The 20,214-nt window shown below is 41.1% G+C and overlaps 1 protein-coding gene across 1 annotated transcript; it reads right to left on the bottom strand.

Annotated features, from left to right (window-relative positions):
- Positions 1-13,578: 13,578 nt before the first annotated feature.
- On the bottom strand, positions 13,579-19,999 carry LOC136494125 (phosphoglycerate mutase-like protein 1). The gene is made up of 10 exons (XM_066490274.1): positions 19,818-19,999; positions 19,207-19,268; positions 18,982-19,089; positions 17,582-17,661; positions 16,090-16,252; positions 15,803-15,877; positions 15,602-15,690; positions 14,503-14,622; positions 14,259-14,303; positions 13,579-14,133 (listed from the first exon to the last, which is right to left on the bottom strand). The coding sequence occupies exons 1-10, from the start codon at positions 19,969-19,971 to the stop codon at positions 14,019-14,021; spliced, it is 1,011 nt and encodes a 336-aa protein (XP_066346371.1). The 5' UTR covers positions 19,972-19,999; the 3' UTR covers positions 13,579-14,018.
- Between the last annotated feature and the right edge of the window lie 215 nt (positions 20,000-20,214).

Raw genomic sequence — 20,214 nt, 5'->3', positions numbered from 1 at the left:
GTGTTAGCATATTTTTACAAATGTTTTCAAGGTTGTTAGCACTCCACTAGATCCTAAATGCATATGCAATGAATTAGAGCATCTAGTGGCACTTTGATAACCGTATTTCGATATGAGTTTCACTCCTCTTAATAGTATGGCTATCTATCCTAAATGTGATCACACTCACTAAGTGTCTTGATCACTAAAACAAAATGGCTCCTACATTTTATACGTTTGCCTTGAGCCTTTTGTTTTTCTCTTTCTTCTTTTCCAAGTTTAAGCATTTGACCATCACCATTGTCATGATCTTCGCCATTGCTTCATCACTTAGAGTAGTGCTACCTATCTCATAATTATCTTGATAAACTAGGTTAGCACTTAGGGTTTCATGAATTAACCAAAACCAAACTAGAGCTTTCAATCTCCCCCTTTTTGGTAATTGATGACAACCCTTATACAAAGATATTAATTAAAGTACATTTGAATCCATGTTGCTTGCCCAAGCATATTTACCATGTGTGAAGGATATGGGCAAGTTTCATGAACTCCATATGATAGCTATTGCTCCCCCTACATATGTGCTAAGAGTTTGGATTGAAGCTTGCACATATGCTTAGATAGGAAATATAGGAGTCAATTTCTACCAAATGATGCTAAGGTATAAGAGATGGACCTTTGAAGCGTGATACCAATCGGAGTGCACCATTATACCATCCTTAGCACCATTAGTAACTAGACATACACAAAAACTAGAATACCCCATGAGATCAATATTACAAATAAGGGTCTAGTTTCTATAGAATGAACATAGATCTAGTTACTTTAGCCTATGCATGCTAGTTTTTCATTTCAACATTTAAACCTACAACTAGCATACACCACACAAGCATGGATATTGAAATTAAAAATTTATGCCATGCAAGCAAACATATGTAATGCACATTCAAATTTACCATACAAGTTCATGAGCTTGCTCCCCCTATTTGTATGCTCAAAATTTTAATTGATCCCCTTCCTTTGTCATATTTTATCTCTCCCCTTTGTTTCACTATCTTTGTGCACTATTTCTCCCCCTTTGTCATCAATGACCACAAAGGCTTAAAGTATATATAGGGTAGGATTATTAATGTCAACAATTTACACAAAAGGTGACCTCAAATTATAAATATGTTGGGGTGAAACCATGTGAAATGAGGATCATTTTTCTAATTTGGTTCAATCTAGATTACTTGCAAAAGATGTTTAACTCGGTTTGATCCAAGGACAAGCTTCTTCACACCTCCAAATAAGGGTTATCTTGTACCATGTTGAGTTTAAACACTTTATAGCTCATTTTCTAAATCAAACACTAGGTTTACAAGCCCACAAACATGTCATATGCTATCACTAGATCATTTCAAACATATAAGCAATAGTGGTACCATATAAGCATCAAATTCATTTGATTTTCATGAATGAGCCTATTCAAATGTGAAATATGTCTAGATGCACTAATCATGTCTTTAGCAATGGATGGATGACATGTCAATCAACTTTACCTTGCTTGGCTCGAAGGAGAGGCATGTCATATAGTGGGGGTGCATCAACACATATTTGAGAAGTCAAGTATGTTCAATTCATTCCTTAGCTTGCAAAACCGCTTCTCATCAAGTGGCTTGGTGAAAATGTTGGCAAGTTGATCTTCGGTGCCCACACTCTCTATGCAAATGCCCCCTTTTTGTTGGTGATCTCTTATAAAGTGATGACGGACATCTATATGCTTTGTTCTTGAGTGTTGAACCGGGTTGTTGGTGAGCTTCACGGCACTTTCATTGTCACATAGCAATGACACTTGCTTGAACTTGATTCCAAAGTCATTCAAGGTAGCCTTCATCCAAAGTAATTGAGCACAACAACTACCGGCCGAAATGTACTCCGCTTCGGCGGTTGAAAGTGCTACACTATTTTGCTTCTTTGATGACCAAGATACAAGTGATCTTCCTAATGGTTGACATGTGCCCGATGTGCTCTTTCTCTCAACTTTGCATCCCACATAATCAGAATCCGAATATCCAATGAACTCAAATCTTGCTTCTTTGGGATACCATAATCCAACATGTTGTGTATGCTTCAAATACCTCAATATTCTCTTCTCTTGGTGAGGCTTGAAATCTAGCACACATGCATACACTAAACATCACATCCGGCCTTGATGCGGTCACATAGAGTAGACTTCCAATCATAGACCGATACATCTTTTGATCCACCATGTTGACACTAGCATCACTATCTAAGCTTCCACTTGTCCCCATTGATGTACTAATAGCTTTACTCTCATCCATTTCAAACTTCTTGAGCATGTCCTTGATATACTTGCCTTGACTCACAAATATGCCATTCTTCATTTGCTTGATTTGAAGACCAAGGAAGTAACTAAGTTCTCCAATCATAGACATCTCAAACTCACTTGCCATCATCTTGCCAAACTCCTCACAAAATTCTTGATTTGGTGATCCAAAGATGATATCATCAACATAGATTTGTATTACAAATAAGTCATTTCCAAGCTTCTTGGTGAAGAGAGTGGTGTCAACCTTTCCTATCTCGAATCCCTTAGAGAGTAGGAAATCCCTCAATCTCTCATACCATGCTCTAGGTGCTTGTTTCAATCCATACAAAGCCTTTCTCAACTTGAACACATGGTTGGGTTTCTTTTCATCTTCAAAACCAGGAGGTTGCTCAACATACACAAGCTCATTGATGTACCCATTTAGAAATGTACTTTTCACATCCATTTGGTACAACTTGATGTTGTGGGCACAAGCATAAGCTAGCAAGATCCTAATTGCTTCCAATCTTGCAACCAGGGCATATGTTTCTCCAAAGTCAAGACTTTCAATTTGAGTGTAACCTTGAGCCACTAATCTTGCTTTGTTCCTTATTACTATCCCATCTTGATCTTGCTTGTTCCGAAAGACCCACTTGGTTCCAATCATATTATGATCCTTAGGCCTCTCAACTAACTCTCATACTTGATTTCTTGTGAAGTTGTTTAGCTCTTCATGCATAGTATTGATCCAATCAACATCCCTCAAAGCTTCATCTATCTTCTTAGGTTCAATGGATGACACAAATGAGAAATGCTCACAAAATGAAGCCAATCTTGATCTTATTTGCACACCTCTTGAAATATCACCAATGATAGTATCTAATGGATGATCTCTTGCAACATTGGTTGGTTGAAGCACTTGTACTTGATTGCTAGCATTTGATTGATCACTTGGTTGAGATGATGAACTAGCCATTTGTTGATCTTGCACATTGCCATTACTAGTGCTTGCTTAGATTTGATCATGAGAACCACTAGCTTGCACATTTGAGTTAGAGAGCACTTGATTCTTATCATCTTCAATATCAATTACCTCTCTAGGCCTTAACTCACCAATGTCCATGTTCTTCATTGCAATGACCAATTGAGTGCCTCTTACATCATCTAGATTCTCATCTTCCTCTTGGGAACCATTTGTTTCATCAAACTCCACATCATGAACCTCCTCAAGAGTGCCACTAGACAAATTCCAAACTCTATAAGCTTTGCTAGTAGTGGAGTAACCAAGCAAGAAACCTTCATCACATTTCTTTTCAAACTTGCTCAATCTAGTGCCTTTCTTCAATATATAGCATTTACAACCAAAGACCCAAAAGTATGCTATGTTGGGCTTTCTTCCATTCAAAAGCTCATAGGGTGTCTTCTTCATCATGGGGTGACAATAGAGTCGGTTGCTATAATAGCAAGCCGTGTTGATTGCTTCGGCCCAAAATGAATGACTCACATTGTACTCACTCAACATTGATCTTGCCATATCAATCAAGGTTCTATTCTTTCTTTCAACTAGCCCATTTAATTGAGGAGTATACTTGGCCGAGAATTGATGTCTAATTCTAAATTCATCACATAACTCATCAATTCTAGTGTTCTTGAACTCACTACCATTGTCACTTCTAACTTTCTTGATGGTTGTTTCAAACTCATTATGAATACCCTTGACAAAAGATTTGAATGTTGCAAACACATCACTCTTGTCACCAAGAAAGAATACCCATGTGTATCTAGTGAAATCATCCACAATCACAAATCCATATTTATTTTCTCCAATGCTAGTGTATGTGGTTGGTCCAAACAAGTCCATGTGCATCAACTCAAATGCCTTGGATGTACTCAACATGCTCTTCTTAGGATGTGTATTACCAACTTGCTTTTTGGCTTGACATGCACTACATAGCTTATCCTTCTCAAATGTGACATCTTTCAAGCCTCTAACTAAGTCATGCTTAATCAATTTATTCAATTGTTTCATTCCATTATGACCAAGCCTTCTATGCCATAACCAACCCATGCTAGACTTAGTGATCAAACATATTGACAATTGAGCTTCTCTAGCATTGAAATCAACTAAGTATAGATTCTCATATCTAAATCCTTTGAATATCAAGTTAGAGCCATCTACACTTATGATCTCTATATCATCCACACCAAATATGCACTTGAAACCAAGATCACATAATTGAGCTACCGACAATAGATTGAAGTTCAAGCTCTCTACTAGTAGCACATTAGAAATGCTCAAATCATTGGATATTGCAATCTTACCAAGCCCTTTAACCTTGCCTTTGCCATTATCACCAAATGTGATACTATCAATCCCATTGCTCTTGCTTTCATTGATTGAATTGAACATTCTTGGATCACCGATCATGTGTTGTGTGCACCCACTATCAAGCACCCAATGCTTTCCTCTGGCTTTATAATTTACTTACAAAAGAAGATCAATTCTTTTTAGGTACCCAAACTTGCTTGGGTCCTTGTAGGTTAGTCACCAAAGTCTTTGGTACCCAAATGACCTTCTTTGGGCCCACAATTGGTGTACCAATGAACTTAGCCTTTACACATTGGAACCCTTATAAAGCATATAACAAGAATCAAATTTGATTAAGGATACATTAGGTAGCTTGTTCTTGTTAGTCTTGCAATTTTGCTCTATGTGCCCAACTTGCTTGCATCTATTGCAAAACCGACCATTACCCTTCACAAAGCTAGCTTTGGGAGTGACAAAGGCCACCTTGCCCTTCTTGGGGATATAGCCTAATCCCTCTTTGTTGAGAGAAAATCTTTAGCTACCCAAGCACTTTAGCAAGTGGGCTTCTCCACCATAGGCATTGCCTAAGGCACGAGTGAGCTCATCTATCTCCTTCTTGAGGTTATCATTTTCCACCATTAGTGATGTATCATTCATAGGTGGAGTAGTAATGATTGTGCTACAAGAAGTGTTAGTAGGAGCAACAATAATGGGTTTATGAAAAGATTCATCAATAAGATCATATGTTAGTCCCACATCACATGTAATTATCACTTGTTCCTTCTTGACCTCCTCCTTCTTGACTTGCTCAATGAGAGAGGAGTGAGCTTTTTCAAGCTTAGAGTGAGTTTTGCCAAGCTTCTCATGGGCTTCCATTAGCCTCTCATGAGTGGCATTTAGCTCATCAAAGGATTGCTCAAGAGATTTTAATTTCTTGCGCAATTCTTTACACTCATTTCTCTTCATCTCATTGCAAGCATGCACTTGCTCACACATGTCCATGAGCTCCTCCTTGGAGTACTCCTCATCATCATCATCATCATCACTTCTACAAGCATCACTTTCACATTTATCATCATACATCATATTTTACCTTGGTAGGTTTTGCCATGAGGCATGTCGATGGAGTGTCGAAGATGGAGGGCTTGTTGTTGATGGCGATGCTTGCTAGTGCTCTCTTGATAGATTTCTTGTCATCATCACTAGAGCTATCACTATCCAAAGAGCCATTGTAACACCCCAGGTGTTTGTCACTAGTTAAGCCATGGGTTTAAGCTCAACCATGACATGTTAAGTGGTGTTGGAGATGTCAAGGTCAAACCTATGGAAATAAGCCCCAACCTAAACTCGGATATTGCACCCTTGCTTTACATATAGGCCCTTTTAAAGATATATGCTTGGCTGGTGTTATTGGAATATCTTCATGTGTCTCTCATCAATATCCATCTATATGGATCACTGGAAAAGTTTCATGAAGTTTGGAATCAAAAAGTCACATAAAATGATAAGTTATATCCTTATTGGAATGACTTTACTAAGTGCTTGAATTGCACTATTAAGTGAATAGAAATGTAGGTCATCAACTAAACCTTGCAACCTTACCCAAATGACTCTAATTGAAATCTACAACAAAAGTCGTGAAGGGTTCATGTTGAGCAGAAGTCAAGAAAATGCCTCAATCGGTCAATAACTCTAATTTAAACTTTACAGTGATGATACTTTGACCTATGTTGACCAACCACTTACAGTGCTTGCATGGAGTTGCACCTTAAATAAAAGTTGAAGATTGAGTAGAGTAGAACAAACTTTGTTTTTGGAACAAGAGTCAGATCAACTTGGAACTAAGTCAAACAGAGGCTCGAAAATTGAATCAGCGGCTGTTTTCAGACTTAGAATTTTTCTAAGTCTGGAATTCATCGTCGTCGCCATTGGCGTCTCGCGTTCTCCAAAATTCGTTAAGCAACTTGAGTAGGTACCAAAATAAAAGTTGGAGATATTCCATTAGAGAAGAGCATGTAAAAAGTTGGGTCAAGTTTGATCATGTTTTGACCAACAAATTGGAGTCCTAACCGAGCAAGGCTTAATCCTTATTAAGTTGTTGACAGTGGCATTTTAGGAGCTAATTATCCGCTAATCTACTACCCTAATGACCTTGGTAACTAAATGAAATATGTAGAGCAGGCCAAGGTGAGCAAACTTTATTTTTGGCCCAATGTCCAATTCGAACCCGAGCCGGCCCAAATCGGCTCCCCACCTTGCCTACACTAATGCCGGCCACGTGTTTGACGAAATGGCGTCGTGGCCGCCATGCACCGGAACGCGCCCGACATGGCTGACGTGCGTCCAACCTCCATGCCATGCGCCGCCCCTCACCCTGCTGCTCCAAAATGAGCGCCTATGTGTCTCCTTGCCTCCCTCACTCGCTTCCACCCACCCTGGCGCTCTTCCTCCATGCGCACGCACGCCAGAGCATGGCTGCCATGGATGCCGCCGCAGAGCTCGCTGCCGCCGGCACTGCTGCGGTCCCTTGGCCTCGCGATGCATGCCCAGCTACACACTCGTTGCTGTCCACCGCCCTCTCCTTAGCCTTGCGAGCCCCTCCCCGGCCCTTCTTCGCCGTCGAAGCGCCGTCGCCGCCGGAGCAGCCACCGACGCTCTGCCTGCTCACGTGGCCGGGCCAACTCAGGCCGAGCCGAGCTGTCCCCTGGGTGCGCGCGGCCCTGCTGATGCTCCACCACCACTCCACCGCCGCCGACGAGCCTCCTTCGGCCGGCAACAGCAAGTCCAGCATGCTCCTCTGCTGTTAATTCCGACCAGGGGCCTCGGGCTCAAATTTGACAAAGTGGAAGGGTCTAACTGCGAAGTCTGTGACTCAAATGAATAGTGCCGATAAGGACCTATTTGCAGTAAATTTGCTGAATCTTTGGAAATTCATAGGAAATTCGTAAAATAGCAAATGAGAACTTTTTGGAATCCTTATGAAATTCTCTATGCATTAGATCTATAATATGGCATATTTTAGTTTCAATATTTTGCGGTAAAAATAGATTTGTGTAGTAAGGTTGTAATGCTAGTTGAATTTGTTATTTTCCATAACTGCAGATCTAGGGCTCCAAATGAAGTGAAATTTTTGTGGCATGTTACTCATGTGATGTTTGATGTGTGGTAAAAATTTTATGAGTATTGGATGAAGTATGAGTGAGTTATTGGTTTATCTTGCTCTCACATGATTTCTTGCTTTAGCAACTTGTCTTTTTCATAGAGGTTGCTATACATATTCAAATGGAGTGAAATTTGTACAGTAGACTATTGAGAGGATATGTGAGCCACTGTAATTTTTGTAGAATTTATTGTATACTTTTGGTATATGTTCATTAAGTCACCTTGTTATCTAAAATAAATTAAGAAATGCATTAAAAGAATTTATTTGGTCATGGACACTAGGTTTTCTAGTGTTCTTTAGTCATGTGTGAAATGTTGGTAAAGTTGGTTTTGCCCAATTATGAATTTGCAACATAAGTTAATGATTATGTTCTTGCCGATGTGGTTTATGGACAGATCTAGGAACTTAGCAAAGTTCTTCATGATAAGGTGCTTTGTTATGAAACTTGTTTATACAAAAGTTGTAGATAATTTATGTGTCTAGCTGCTGTTAAAATTTGGTATCATTTGGCTATGTAGTGTTTGAGTTACAACTGTTTAAAGTTAGAATACAGGATTTGTTGCTCTCTGTTTTATATGAACTAGTTTCTATAAAGGTATAATTTCGACCTACTTAAATTGGGAATCATGCTGTGATGGTTATAGATGAAATGTAGATAATTTCATAAGGTTTCCAAAATGTCTTCTTGCAAGTCATTTGGATTTGTGTAACTCCAGTTATAGCTAAATCTTGTAGCTGTTGTTTGCATGTCCAGAAATTAGCAGATTCCAATTATAGTGTTTGCTTGTATATTGTTAAGTGTGACTTATGCCTTGAATGATGACTGAGTTAGAGCACCTGAGATCTTGGGAAACTTGTGTCATGCTTGGTGTTGTCGTCTTCTTTGCCATCTTAGCATGATAGATTGTGTGATGTTTAAGTTAAGCATGGCAAAGTACTTAAGTGTGTTAGTGTAAACTATGCTTGTCTTGCTTGCTATTTTGTGATGCGTCTCATGTACTATTCTTCATATTTATGCACTTGCATATTGCATCTTATCTAGGTACGCTAGATGCACCACGTGAAGGATGGGATGTTGGAGCCAAACCCAAAGACAGCGTTTGATGGATCTATCCCGAAGATGGAAGGACTAAGCAAGTGCTAGGACCTGAGATATCACTAGGACGGTGCAACCTAACTGAACTGACTTGTGTCGGATCCCAGGCAAGCCCCGGAGCATATTAAGCCTCCTAATTTCTGAAATGCAGTTAAAGTATTATTGTTACATATATATATTGTTGCATTAAGTTTAGGTGTTGGATGCAAACACTTGCTGCATTGGTTATCCAATCCTTGTCTAGATATTGATACCCTGAATCCTATGTAGCTCAGGCTCGTGTAGTGCTTAGCCCTGCTTAAACGCGGTAGAAGTTAGGTGATTTCCTGTCACCTGCGAGATATAGGGATATACATATGGCACGGTTGGCTATATTTGCTATCGTAGAAAAGAACCTGTCTTAATTTGAAATGAAGACCGGGCGGAGGCTTGCCGATTGGTAGTGACTCCGTCTGTGTTGATTAAGGACCGAATCTTGGAGCCTTTCCTGTTCATGTTGAACGCATGCCTCTCTCTTAGTTGGCCAGGTCTGGAGACCGACCACGAAGCCGAGTAGCTCACCTCAGGTCGGGAGTCGATAAGTATAAAGTGCGCCTCGGAAGGGAGCCGTAGGCGTGAGTCCAAGGGCAGGTGATTTAAAAGTCCTGATCGTCCTGGCAGAAGGGTAGTCCCTGAGAGTGCTGGCGCTGATCGAACCCACGAATTTGGTTCCTGAGTTATACCAAAGGTGACCCACGGCTACCCTTGCAAAGTATGCCAGGGTGAGAGTTAGGAATACCCCCTCAGCTGAGTTGTAATTCGATTTGAGTCGCCGTCTCTCCCGGTTAGTGAGAACTTGATGGGCTTATCTCCAAAGTAGATACACTCAATAACATAATGGTTCAGAAATGATGATATGATGATGACAGCCTTATGATACCTGCTATGGTTAATATTGTTTGCTCCTAATAAGTGAGTGCTCTAGTACATGTGCAAATCTAGTGGACAGGTAAATGATGATAAACTCGATGCTAAGTTAAATTGGTCACTATATTCATAAGCTCTTTTATGCAACTGTGCAAGCTAGCCCACCTCATAAGCCTTGCATGACCCTTGGTGTCATTTGTTTTGGTTTTCGACGGGTAAGTCTGGCTGAGTACATTCGAGTACTCAGGGTTTATCCCACCATGTTGCAGGTGGAGTTCTCGGCCTGTGAAGATGGTGGCTAACCTCCGGTGGCTCGATGATTCTATAGTTACTTCTCATCTATATGCTTTTGTTGGATGATGTCACTTATGCTAGCAATGTAATTTGAAAGCTATGTTGTTTTCACTAAGCGGTTTTAAAACCCAAACTTATACTTTTAATTGTGAACCCATTTGTAATATTATTTCCGCTGCAACCCTGTGTATGTGATGTGTATTTGCTTAATCACACGATCTTGGTTGTGATGTTGATTTACCGAGGTCTTTCGGGACACTCGGCGGACTACCGGGTTTATATGAGTGAAAGTATGCGCGTGTCAACGTGTTAGCGGAGACAGTCATACTTGATCTTGTATAAATTGGGCAGTTCTGTTACAGCCATCACTATCCCATGTGACCACATAGCCTCCACCCTTCTTCTTTTGAAAGGTCATTCTCTTCTCCTTCTTCTCCTTCTTTTCTTTCTTATCCTCCTTGTGCTTCTTCTTCTCATCCTCATCATTGTCACTATTATATGGACAATTTGCTACTATATGATCGGGGCTTTTGCAATTATAGTATCTTCTCACATACTCTTTCTTCTTGGTGTGATCTCTTCTCTTTCTTGCACCATAGCCCTTCTTCTTCATGAATTTTCCCATCTTGCGCACAAAGAGAGCCATAGCTTCATCATCAATATCACTAAGATCATCATCATCACTTGATTCTTTCTTGGACTTGCCCTTGTTCTTTGATGATGATGAGCTAGCCTTGAATGCTATGCTTTTCTTCTTCTTGTCTTCTTCTTCCTTCTTGTCATCCTTGTCATCCCCTTCTCTTTCCACACGATATGTCTCTTGTGTCATGACATCACCTAGTACTTAGTTAGGGGTAATATCCTTCAATCATCCTCTTATGATGAGCAATCTCAACATCTCAAATCTTGGAGGTAAACACATCAAGAATCGATGGGAGATATCATCATCCTTGATCTTTTCTCCCAAAGCCTTCAAGTCATTGACAATTACTTGTAGTCGATGGAACATCTCTAGAATGCTCTCATCATCCTTCATCTTGAAACTTGTCAACTTGTCCTTGAGGATGTACAACTTGGCACTCTTCATCGCCGGTGTGCCCTCATAGGTTTCCTCCAATCTCTTCCACACCTCATTTGCTCTTTCACAATCCTTGATTTGCTCAAATATCTTGGAATCAATGGCATTGTATATGGTGTTGAGAACCATTGTATTGCATTGCTTGTTGATCTTATCTTGGTTGGTTGGATCATCGGGATCAATGATAGCATAGTCATTCTCGGTCACTTCCCATACTTGATCATTGATTGAACCAAGATACATCCTCATCTTTCTCTTCTAATAATCATAGCATGTGCCATCAAAGAACGGTGGTTTGCCCCCACATGGTTGAACACAACTTGAGCCATAATTTGACACCAAGGTTGTTAAGCCTTCAATCAAATGGTGACCACGGCTCTGATATCACTTGAAAGGTCCTAATATGGCTAGAGGGGGGTGAATAGCCTATTTAAAAATCTACAAATCAACTAGAGCAATTTGATTAGTATGACAAATAGCGTGATGCAAACTTACTCTAGCTCTACAAGGGTTGCAAGCCACCTATCCAACAATTTTAGTTGCAATGATTACTTAGGCACCCAAACTTGCTATGTAACTACTCACTAAGAGCTCTCAATCTTGCTACTCTAAAGAGCTCAAATAGATGAATGTAAATAATAAAGCAAGCTCTCAATTCTAATTACACTAAAGAGCTTGTATCAACTAGTTTACAAGAATGTAAATAAGTGAGTAAGGTGATTATACTGCCGTGTAGGGGATGAACCAATCACAAGATGAAGATTAAGCCAATCACTGGGAGAATGCCAAAGACAAGAGACAATCAATTTTCTCCCGAGGTTCACGTGTTTGCCAACACGCTACGTCCCTGTTGTGTCGACCAACACTTGGTGGTTCGGCGGCTAAGAGGTATTTCACAAACCTCGTCCACACGATAGGACACCGCAAGAACTGACCCATAAGTGAGGTAACTCAATGACACTAGCAATTTACTAAAGTTACCTTTCGGCACTCCGCCGGGGAAGGTACAACTTCTCTTACAATCACCGAAGGCGGCCACGAACAATCACCAACTCGTACCGATCCTCCACCGCTGCACCAAGCCGTCTAGGTGGTGGCAACCACCAAGAGTAACAAGCAAAATCCGTAGCGCAACACGAATACCAAGTGCCTCTAGATGCAATCACTCAAGCAATGCACTTGGATTCTCTCCCAATCTCACAAAGATGATGGATCAATGATGGAGATGAGTGGGAGGGCTTTGGCTAAGCTCACAAGGTTGCTATGTCAATGAAAAATATGCAAGAAGTGGAGCTACAACCGGCCATGGGGCTTAAATAGAAGCCCCCATGGAATAGAGCCATTATACCCCTTCACTGGGCAAAACGCGCTCTGACCGGATGCTCCGGTCATACTGATCGGACCCTAGACTCAGCGTCCGGTCCACTGATTTATGCCACGTGTCACTCTGAGTTAAAACTGAACCGTCAGATCACAACGGCTAAGTGCTGACCGGACGCTCCGGCTAAACTGACCGGACGCTAGAGCCTCAGCGTCCGGTCGAGTACAGTAAGGGTCCAAATCCGTTTTTCCTCGACCGGACGCGTCCGGTCCACCTTGACCGGACACAGCCCAGCGTCCGGTGGTATACCCTAGCTACTGTACCGCCAAGTCAACGCGACCGGACGCAGGCAGTCAGCGTCCGGTGCATTCAGATCCAGCGTCCGGTCACTTGATCGACGCTGGCATCTCCCCTGTCTTCTTCACTCTTGCTCAAATGTGCTAACCACCAAGTGTATCACCTTGTGCACATGTGTTAGCATATTTTTACAAATGTTTTCAAGGGTGTTAGCACTCCACTAGATCCTAAATACATATGCAATGAATTAGAGCATCTAGTGACACTTTGATAACCGCATTTCGATACGAGTTTCACTCCTCTTAATAGTACGGCTATCTATCCTAAATGTGATCACACTCACTAAGTGTCTTGATCACTAAAACAAAATGGCTCCTATATTTTATACCTTTGCCTTGAGCCTTTTGTTTTTCTCTTTCTTCTTTTCCAAATTTAAGCATTTGACCATCACCATGCCATCACTATTGTCACGATCTTCGCCATTGCTTCATCACTTGAAGTAGTGCTACCTATCTCATAATCATCTTGATAAACTAGGTTAGCACTTAGGGTTTCATCAATTAACTAAAACCAAACTAGAGCTTTCAGCATGCCACGACGGTGCGGGCGCGGCGGCGGTAGAGAGAGAGGCCTGCAGGAGCCGCGGCAGAGGCCATCGCAGAGCGGAGTCGCGGTGATGCGTGATTTTTTTTTAATCTGTAGTGACCAGAGGAGAGCGGAGAGAGCATATATAGGAACGGCAGCTTTTGGTCATCGGGTCCACCTGCAGGGACATCCGGCGCGGCCAGAGTCTGACTCCCAGTATCAGTAAAAATAAGCAAGCAATAATACAACGAACCCCCATCCATCAAATTTAATCTGCACAAACCAAAACCATACATCGATCGGTTTTATCACCATCCATCAGAAACCATAATAGCGTGGACAAGAGTAGAGCAACCCTTAGGTTTTATTCTAGACTCGAACAACTAGGAAACCAAGAGAAGTTTGCCATGTATCACCTGATGAATGTAGGTGATCCAGTTATTATTACCATAAATAGAATAGATGATCCTAGTCCACTATCCTGAATCTCAACATAGGCTGAGACAACAGAGCAGGCATGCTAATACATTGCCACGTAATTCATCTCGATTAATTAACAAAATGGTATGTGTAAGCCCTATCTGTAGATGCCCTTTCAGCCTGTCCTCTTCAAAGCAAGCTTCGTAAAGGTCAGAATGGCTTGATACGAATCAAGTCATATCAATGCTTTTGAGGTTGCCTCAGTTCTTCTCAGCTTCCTCAAGGTGCTTCTTATCTGCAATATCACTAGGCAGATGTAGTCCGGCTGGAATCTTGCCAGGGTAGTTGAATCTTGGGGAATATGACCCGAGCATGCTGCATCGTGGAAAATATTATTATTAGGATAACAAAAGAAGGCCAAACTACATATATATTTGCAAAAATAATCACAAAACAAAAGCAGTGCATGCCATATCCACAAATGAGGTGCCAAAACTGACCTTCTGTCAACCAACACCATCGACCGTAGCTCGCAGTTTGCAAAGCTGCAGAACACCAACTGAAAGTTAGCCACACATCCTTCTACATCTAAGCATGGCTAAACATTTTAAGTTGTAGTGCAAGGATCACTACAGTTAGGCAGAGGAAAAAAACAGGGAACTAAAAAGGCTAACCTATTGGACATATTAGAATGTACGACCAATTATACTAAATATGATGTGTAGTCAATGTCAAGACACTTACTGCTTGCTCACTTCGTCTCTTATGGTTGGATGGCACTCCTTGCTGTACATGCTTAAGGTGTGAAACAAGAAACCACTGTGACTGACAATAGCTATCTCTTTCTCTTCTCTTGTCCACAACCTGAAAGTATGTTCAAACAATGGGCAAATGAATCCAGCTATAATGATAGAGTAACTAGTGCACTCATGGACCAAGCTAAACTGCCTTTACAGGGGCCTACATGCAAAAGGTTCTGCTGTTTCCTGCATTAGAGCCTTTCTAGCACGGCCCCGTTCGGCCGGCAGAATTTTAGCTGAAACTGGCTGAAAAACACTGTTCTGACTGAATTGTTGCGAGAGAAAAACACTGTTCCGATTGAAAAAAGTATTCAACTCTGTGAAAGTTCATCGGTACATGGAAACTAGCACAAAATAATTAGTACAAAGCATAGTGGAAGCAGCCTCAAGCAGCGGTATATCCACTCCAATAAATTCAACACTCAGCATGACTCACATCAGTCTTAATAGTGTAAACATTGTCTGATTTACGAGATAGGCATAAACTTATATGAAGATGCCAGGCCGTAACTTGAAAGCCAACATGAACAAAAAATCTTTCCATGAAAAGAAAATGATTTGACTTATTCCTAACCAAGATGTTCATGACCAAAATGCTAAGCATGCCATCACTGAATGCCACTAGAGTGAACAAATTGTTTCTTTGATGTTTTTTTCCCATCACGGTTCACGGACGAACCAAATTTCATTACTGATAAGCAACAAAATTACAGAGGTTTCATGCCATACGACAAGTTTGAGACCCAAAAACCAACTATTGCCTGCCAAACTGAGCACACAGGGCTCAGACAGAGGCAACCGAAACAGCAGACACCTACACTACACATCCAGAATGAAAAGTCAAGGTTCAAGGTCAAGGTATAACAATGCTACAACTAATACCACATCAACTTATACGTGCAAAAAATAAGTGTATATTCATAGAAAAGCGTAAAGAAATTGTTTCTTTGATGTTACATACAAAACACAAGTAACATCAGACAGCTTGTTTCATGGTCATATATTCATAGAAAAGCTTAATTGATCTTAGAAAAGAAATTTACCAGTCCAAGAACTTCATACCCCTCAATGCGACAGCCTCATTTGTTTCTCTCACATCTGGTTCCCAAAGAACATCTTCATCATTCTCTATCTGTAAATAAAGCAAATACATATCTGAATGATAAACTATTGGAAGTTGGAAACAACAGAAGAAATGCAATGCCCAAGAAATGGCACATGAATGGACAATAGGAGAGACTTGCCAACGAAAAATCAATGGCAGGAAAAAGAGTCCGGTATTCCGTTATACTCCTCCTCTGGTCACAGGGATGGACACCCTGATTTAACAGAAATCAAACAAAACATGAAATGGTAAAATAGTATATCGAAAAAGATCATAAATTCATTACTAAAGTGAAGAAACTAACGGGAACAAATCAAAGCATTTATGTTGTCAGAAACCAATGTAGATGAATTGCTAACTACAAGTGTACAACAACATCATAACCAGGTCTGTTCACATGTGTTCTTAACAAAGCAAAGCAAATACCAAGTGCTCTCTGCAGGCTTCAACTGCAATAAATGGGGGGCAGTTCAAACTTGAAACTGCCGGACGTCCACTATGTCTGGCATTTTCAACCATTAGTGGAGGTGAATTTACACCATCAGTATACTTTTCACCACCAAAGACCCCAACTGCAGTTTGCATAGTCCTGTCAGATTCAAGTGAAATATGATGAAGGTCATCCAGTAGTTCATACAACATCAATATAACCTCACAGCATATATGCCCCCAATCAGAGTTCTGATTACTGAAAATATATAATTGATAGCAGATTGAGTAAGTATTCACAGAAGCTAAAAGACAAGTTTTATAGGACGGCGATTAGACACGCTATGTTGTATGGTGCAGAATGTTGGCCTACGAAAAGACGACATGTTCAACAGATAAATGTCGCGGAAATGCGTATGTTGCGTTGGATTTGCGGTCATACAAGAAGGGATCGAGTTCGGAACGATGATATACGTGATAGATTAGGGGTAGCACCAATTGAAGAAAAGCTTATCCAACACCGGTTGAGATGGTTTGGACATGTCCAACGGAGACCTCCAGAGGCACCGGTGCGTAGTGGAATCCTAAGCCAGGATAGTAACGTGAAGAGAGGCAGAGGAAGGCCGAAGTTGACTTGGGTAGAGGCAATAAAAGGAGACTTGAAAATATGGAATATACCCAAAGACTTAGCCTTAGATAAGAGTGCTTGGAAAACAGCTATTCACGTGCCTGAACCTTGATTGCTTCTGCTAGGTTTCAACTCTAGCCTACCCCAACTTGTTTGGGACTTAAATGCTTTGTTGTTGTTGTTGTTGTTGTAGTTGTTCTGTAGTAGTCGAGCACGCAAACCATGCAGCAGGGTTATACTGAAATGTTGCTTAATGTGTAGACATTCCATATGCAAATATAATAATCAAACTACTGAAATTGTTTTCATAGTTTCAGTTCATAAATAAACAAATGAAATCCCAAACGCTATGTTTACTCTATACAAAATCCAACCTTGTACAGAAGAATGAAGAATGCAAGTCCAAATCAAAGAAGTTTACTTAGCCATCAGTCCTGATGCGGCACAACACAGTTTTCACTATCCGAAAAGAGCCAAGCATAAATTGCACTTCTACTTAAAGTCATGTATTTGTATGCATTACTAATGCCAATTGTGTGTAGCTTATTGTACAACAGTTTATTTCACTGTGGAAACCACGGACATACAAGTCAAAGAGGCCCTATGGCCCACAGTATATGGACAGATCTAAAGACCATCCAAATACCATATTCAGTTCAAGAAAGAGGAAAATATCTTAGCAAGAAAAACCTAGTCAATTGTTTTAAGCAGAGCTACAAGTTATCTTAGAAGCTGACAAAATGCTTTCCCAAAAGTTAGCAATGCCAAAACTAAAGAGAACTATTTCTCAAATACTAGGAAGACTACCAGAGGATCTATAACAGTAAAAGCGCACAGAAATATATTAAGACCAGACTATACCTCAGTAAAGGGGAAGAAATAACCAATTCAATCTTCTCTGCAAGCCCACTTTTCTTCACATGCTCCCGCAGACCATCGACCTACAAATTGGAGGTAAGTCAACAATTCATGAATCTTGAAAATGTCATATGGAAACAATTGCGTGATGGCTCCTCAGCTAACGTACAGAATTAGACATGAAACTTGGAATGTAACATCAAAATCGTCTTGAAAATCATGAAACACCATCAGCTACAAAAGTTTCACTAGAAGCATCTCAATTCATCAACGCACAAGACCTTGCTCTTGGGAGTGTAAAAAAGATGTTATTATTGGAGACTGATGAAGGGGACATAAATTCCATCAGAGCTTGGTGCCAATAGCACAGGCATTAGAAATGCCTTATGTTGGTGCCAGCATACAGTTCATGGCATACAGGAGGTAATCTCTCCATCCTTTGGCCAAGGAAATTAATAGAGAAGACAGCCAAGCATGATGGAAAACTTTAAACATAAATATACATATTTAATATTCGTATGGCAATGTGTAACTTCGACAGCTGCATTTTTCTCAAACGATCGTCTCATCGGACCATCCCCTTCCTTTTTCTTTTCCGCTATTGTGAATCTGTGTTTTCTCAAAGTAGAGATGGGGCGCAATGGGAGTTGCCATTGAAAACCTTAATGTCGTAGGATCTACTGCCATCAACTACTATTATACTATACAAGAATTTTCACCTTGTTGAAGATCTGGTGGTGCTACCTGAAGATTTAAATGGATAGGCATCGATGTTAAGAAGAACCAATGCCTTATGTATGTGTATTGGATCCGCTCTTCTGATAGCATTAACACATGAATGAGATTCTATTCCTCTTCCTTATTCTTCAAAAATAGAACCTCCCCCCCCCCCCCCCCCCCCCAACCCAACACACACACACACACCTGTCTTAAGACTATGAAGCCTTCTATCCAAATGCAGGTTTGTAAAAGAAGAGACATGATTAATAATGACAAATGGCATATCGTATATGAAGTGAGGTGAAAGTAAGTTGAAAATCAGTAAGCATCGAGATATGATGGTACTTTTATATTTTTTCCACTTGAATTATTTCCATGGTTAATCTATTTTGTCATGAATGGGTAATCTTTTGTGTGCTGTTTTGAAAAGGATACCATACAGAATAATTCCATGGCTCATTCTACATTTATTACTGCTTAGTGAACATTTGTTACTGGAATAAACATATGCAATTTGGACCTACCTTGTTAGGTTTAGGCCGAAGTAAAATTTGTTAGTAGAAGCACAACTCCATTCGTGAAACTTCTTTTGTTAGTAGAAATTAAGACCCTATGAGCAGTTACTATTTCAGCACCTGAGAATTAGTTACTTCATTCATGGAAAAGAAAGAGCAGAATCCTACTTGGTTCCAACCCAAAGCAGTGAGCTGAGCATCGAACAGGTCATGCGACATGTACGCGCTCAAGTCCTTCTCGCCTGCAACATTGTGAATGCCCTGGGCATGCCTGACCTGCACATTTGAACGAGCAGTCATACATACATACCCAGCATTTTTTTCCCCAGTTGTTGTATCCCCTCCCTTCCCTGTTCTGCAATTCAGTAGTATGGATGAGAAAGTAGGAAGTACCAGGTAAATGGTTTTGCAGCGGTGCAGAGGGTACAGGGCAGTGCTGGCGCCGAGTTCCATTCCTGCACATGGATTTGACATGAGAGGAGCGTGAGGCAGAGAAGAGTGATGGATTAGTGGTAGATAACCAACCCCCAAGTAGGATATGGAAGATTAATAAATAAATGGAGAGAAGAGAAAGGGATGTGTAGTACTAGATCCCAACAAGGGGCGAATGAGAGGACGACGAATCCTATCATCATCAACATCATCAGTGACATCACTGCTAAAAAACTGTGGAGTAGGGTGAGAAGATGTGGATGCCGTTGCCCGTTGCTGCGGGAAAGACGAGGGTCCCGGCCGGAGAAAAGGCGAGAAAGGGAACGGCGGTAACGGGGACGACTGATGCCGCCTGCAGATCGCAATGCTACCTAGACTAACGGGATCCAGGGTGGGATCCGTTCCATCATCCCAAGGAGGAAACGAACTGGATCCAGTGATGTAGCGGCCGGATTGTTCTCGCTATATATGAAATGAAACACGTCTCCTCCTCCCCTACTGGTATAGTTGATTCGAAGAGGAGAGGAAGAGGGGGATCGGAGGGAGGCGGGAGGCGGGAGGGCGGGCGTTACCTGAGGATGCGCAGCGAAGCGGAGGAGCGAGACGGGATTTTGCGCCGCGGCCGGGAGGAAGCCCGACCTGGACCCTGACAGAGGAGGAAGACGGGGGAGCTCCTGCTGCTGCTGGGCCTGGGACGGTGGTGGAGCAGAGGACACGGCTGCTCATGCTGCCTGCCGTAGATCATCTCATCTCATCCATCGGTGGATTTTTTTTTATTATCGTTATCTTCGCTCGAGCTGCTGTTTAGCCATACAAGAATATTTTTCTTCCGATATTTCGGCATAAGCCAAATTTTAACATAATCAAAAAGAGTACTTAACTTACTGTCCTTCTATATACTCGGCTTATAAGCCATATTTTTTTTCGGCCAACAAATACTATTTTTCTTTCCCAACAAATCAGTTATCG

This window comes from Miscanthus floridulus, chromosome 11, assembly GCF_019320115.1.
Source record: "Miscanthus floridulus cultivar M001 chromosome 11, ASM1932011v1, whole genome shotgun sequence".
In the NCBI taxonomy this organism is placed as follows: domain Eukaryota; kingdom Viridiplantae; phylum Streptophyta; class Magnoliopsida; order Poales; family Poaceae; genus Miscanthus; species Miscanthus floridulus.
The sequence above is the reverse complement of the archived record's forward strand: the minus strand, read 5'-3'. Positions and strand labels throughout refer to the sequence as shown.

Bases quoted from the DNA above. Each gene is read 5' to 3' on its own strand.
- LOC136494125 (XM_066490274.1), bottom strand. From the start codon at position 19,971: ATGAGCAGCCGTGTCCTCTGCTCCACCACCGTCCCAGGCCCAGCAGCA. The intron at 16,253-17,581 runs GTATAGTCTGGT...TGAATCTGACAG, and splicing joins ATTTCTTCCCCTTTACTGAG to GACTATGCAAACTGCAGTTG. The intron at 14,623-15,601 runs GTAAATTTCTTT...ACATACTTTCAG, and splicing joins GGTATGAAGTTCTTGGACTG to GTTGTGGACAAGAGAAGAGA.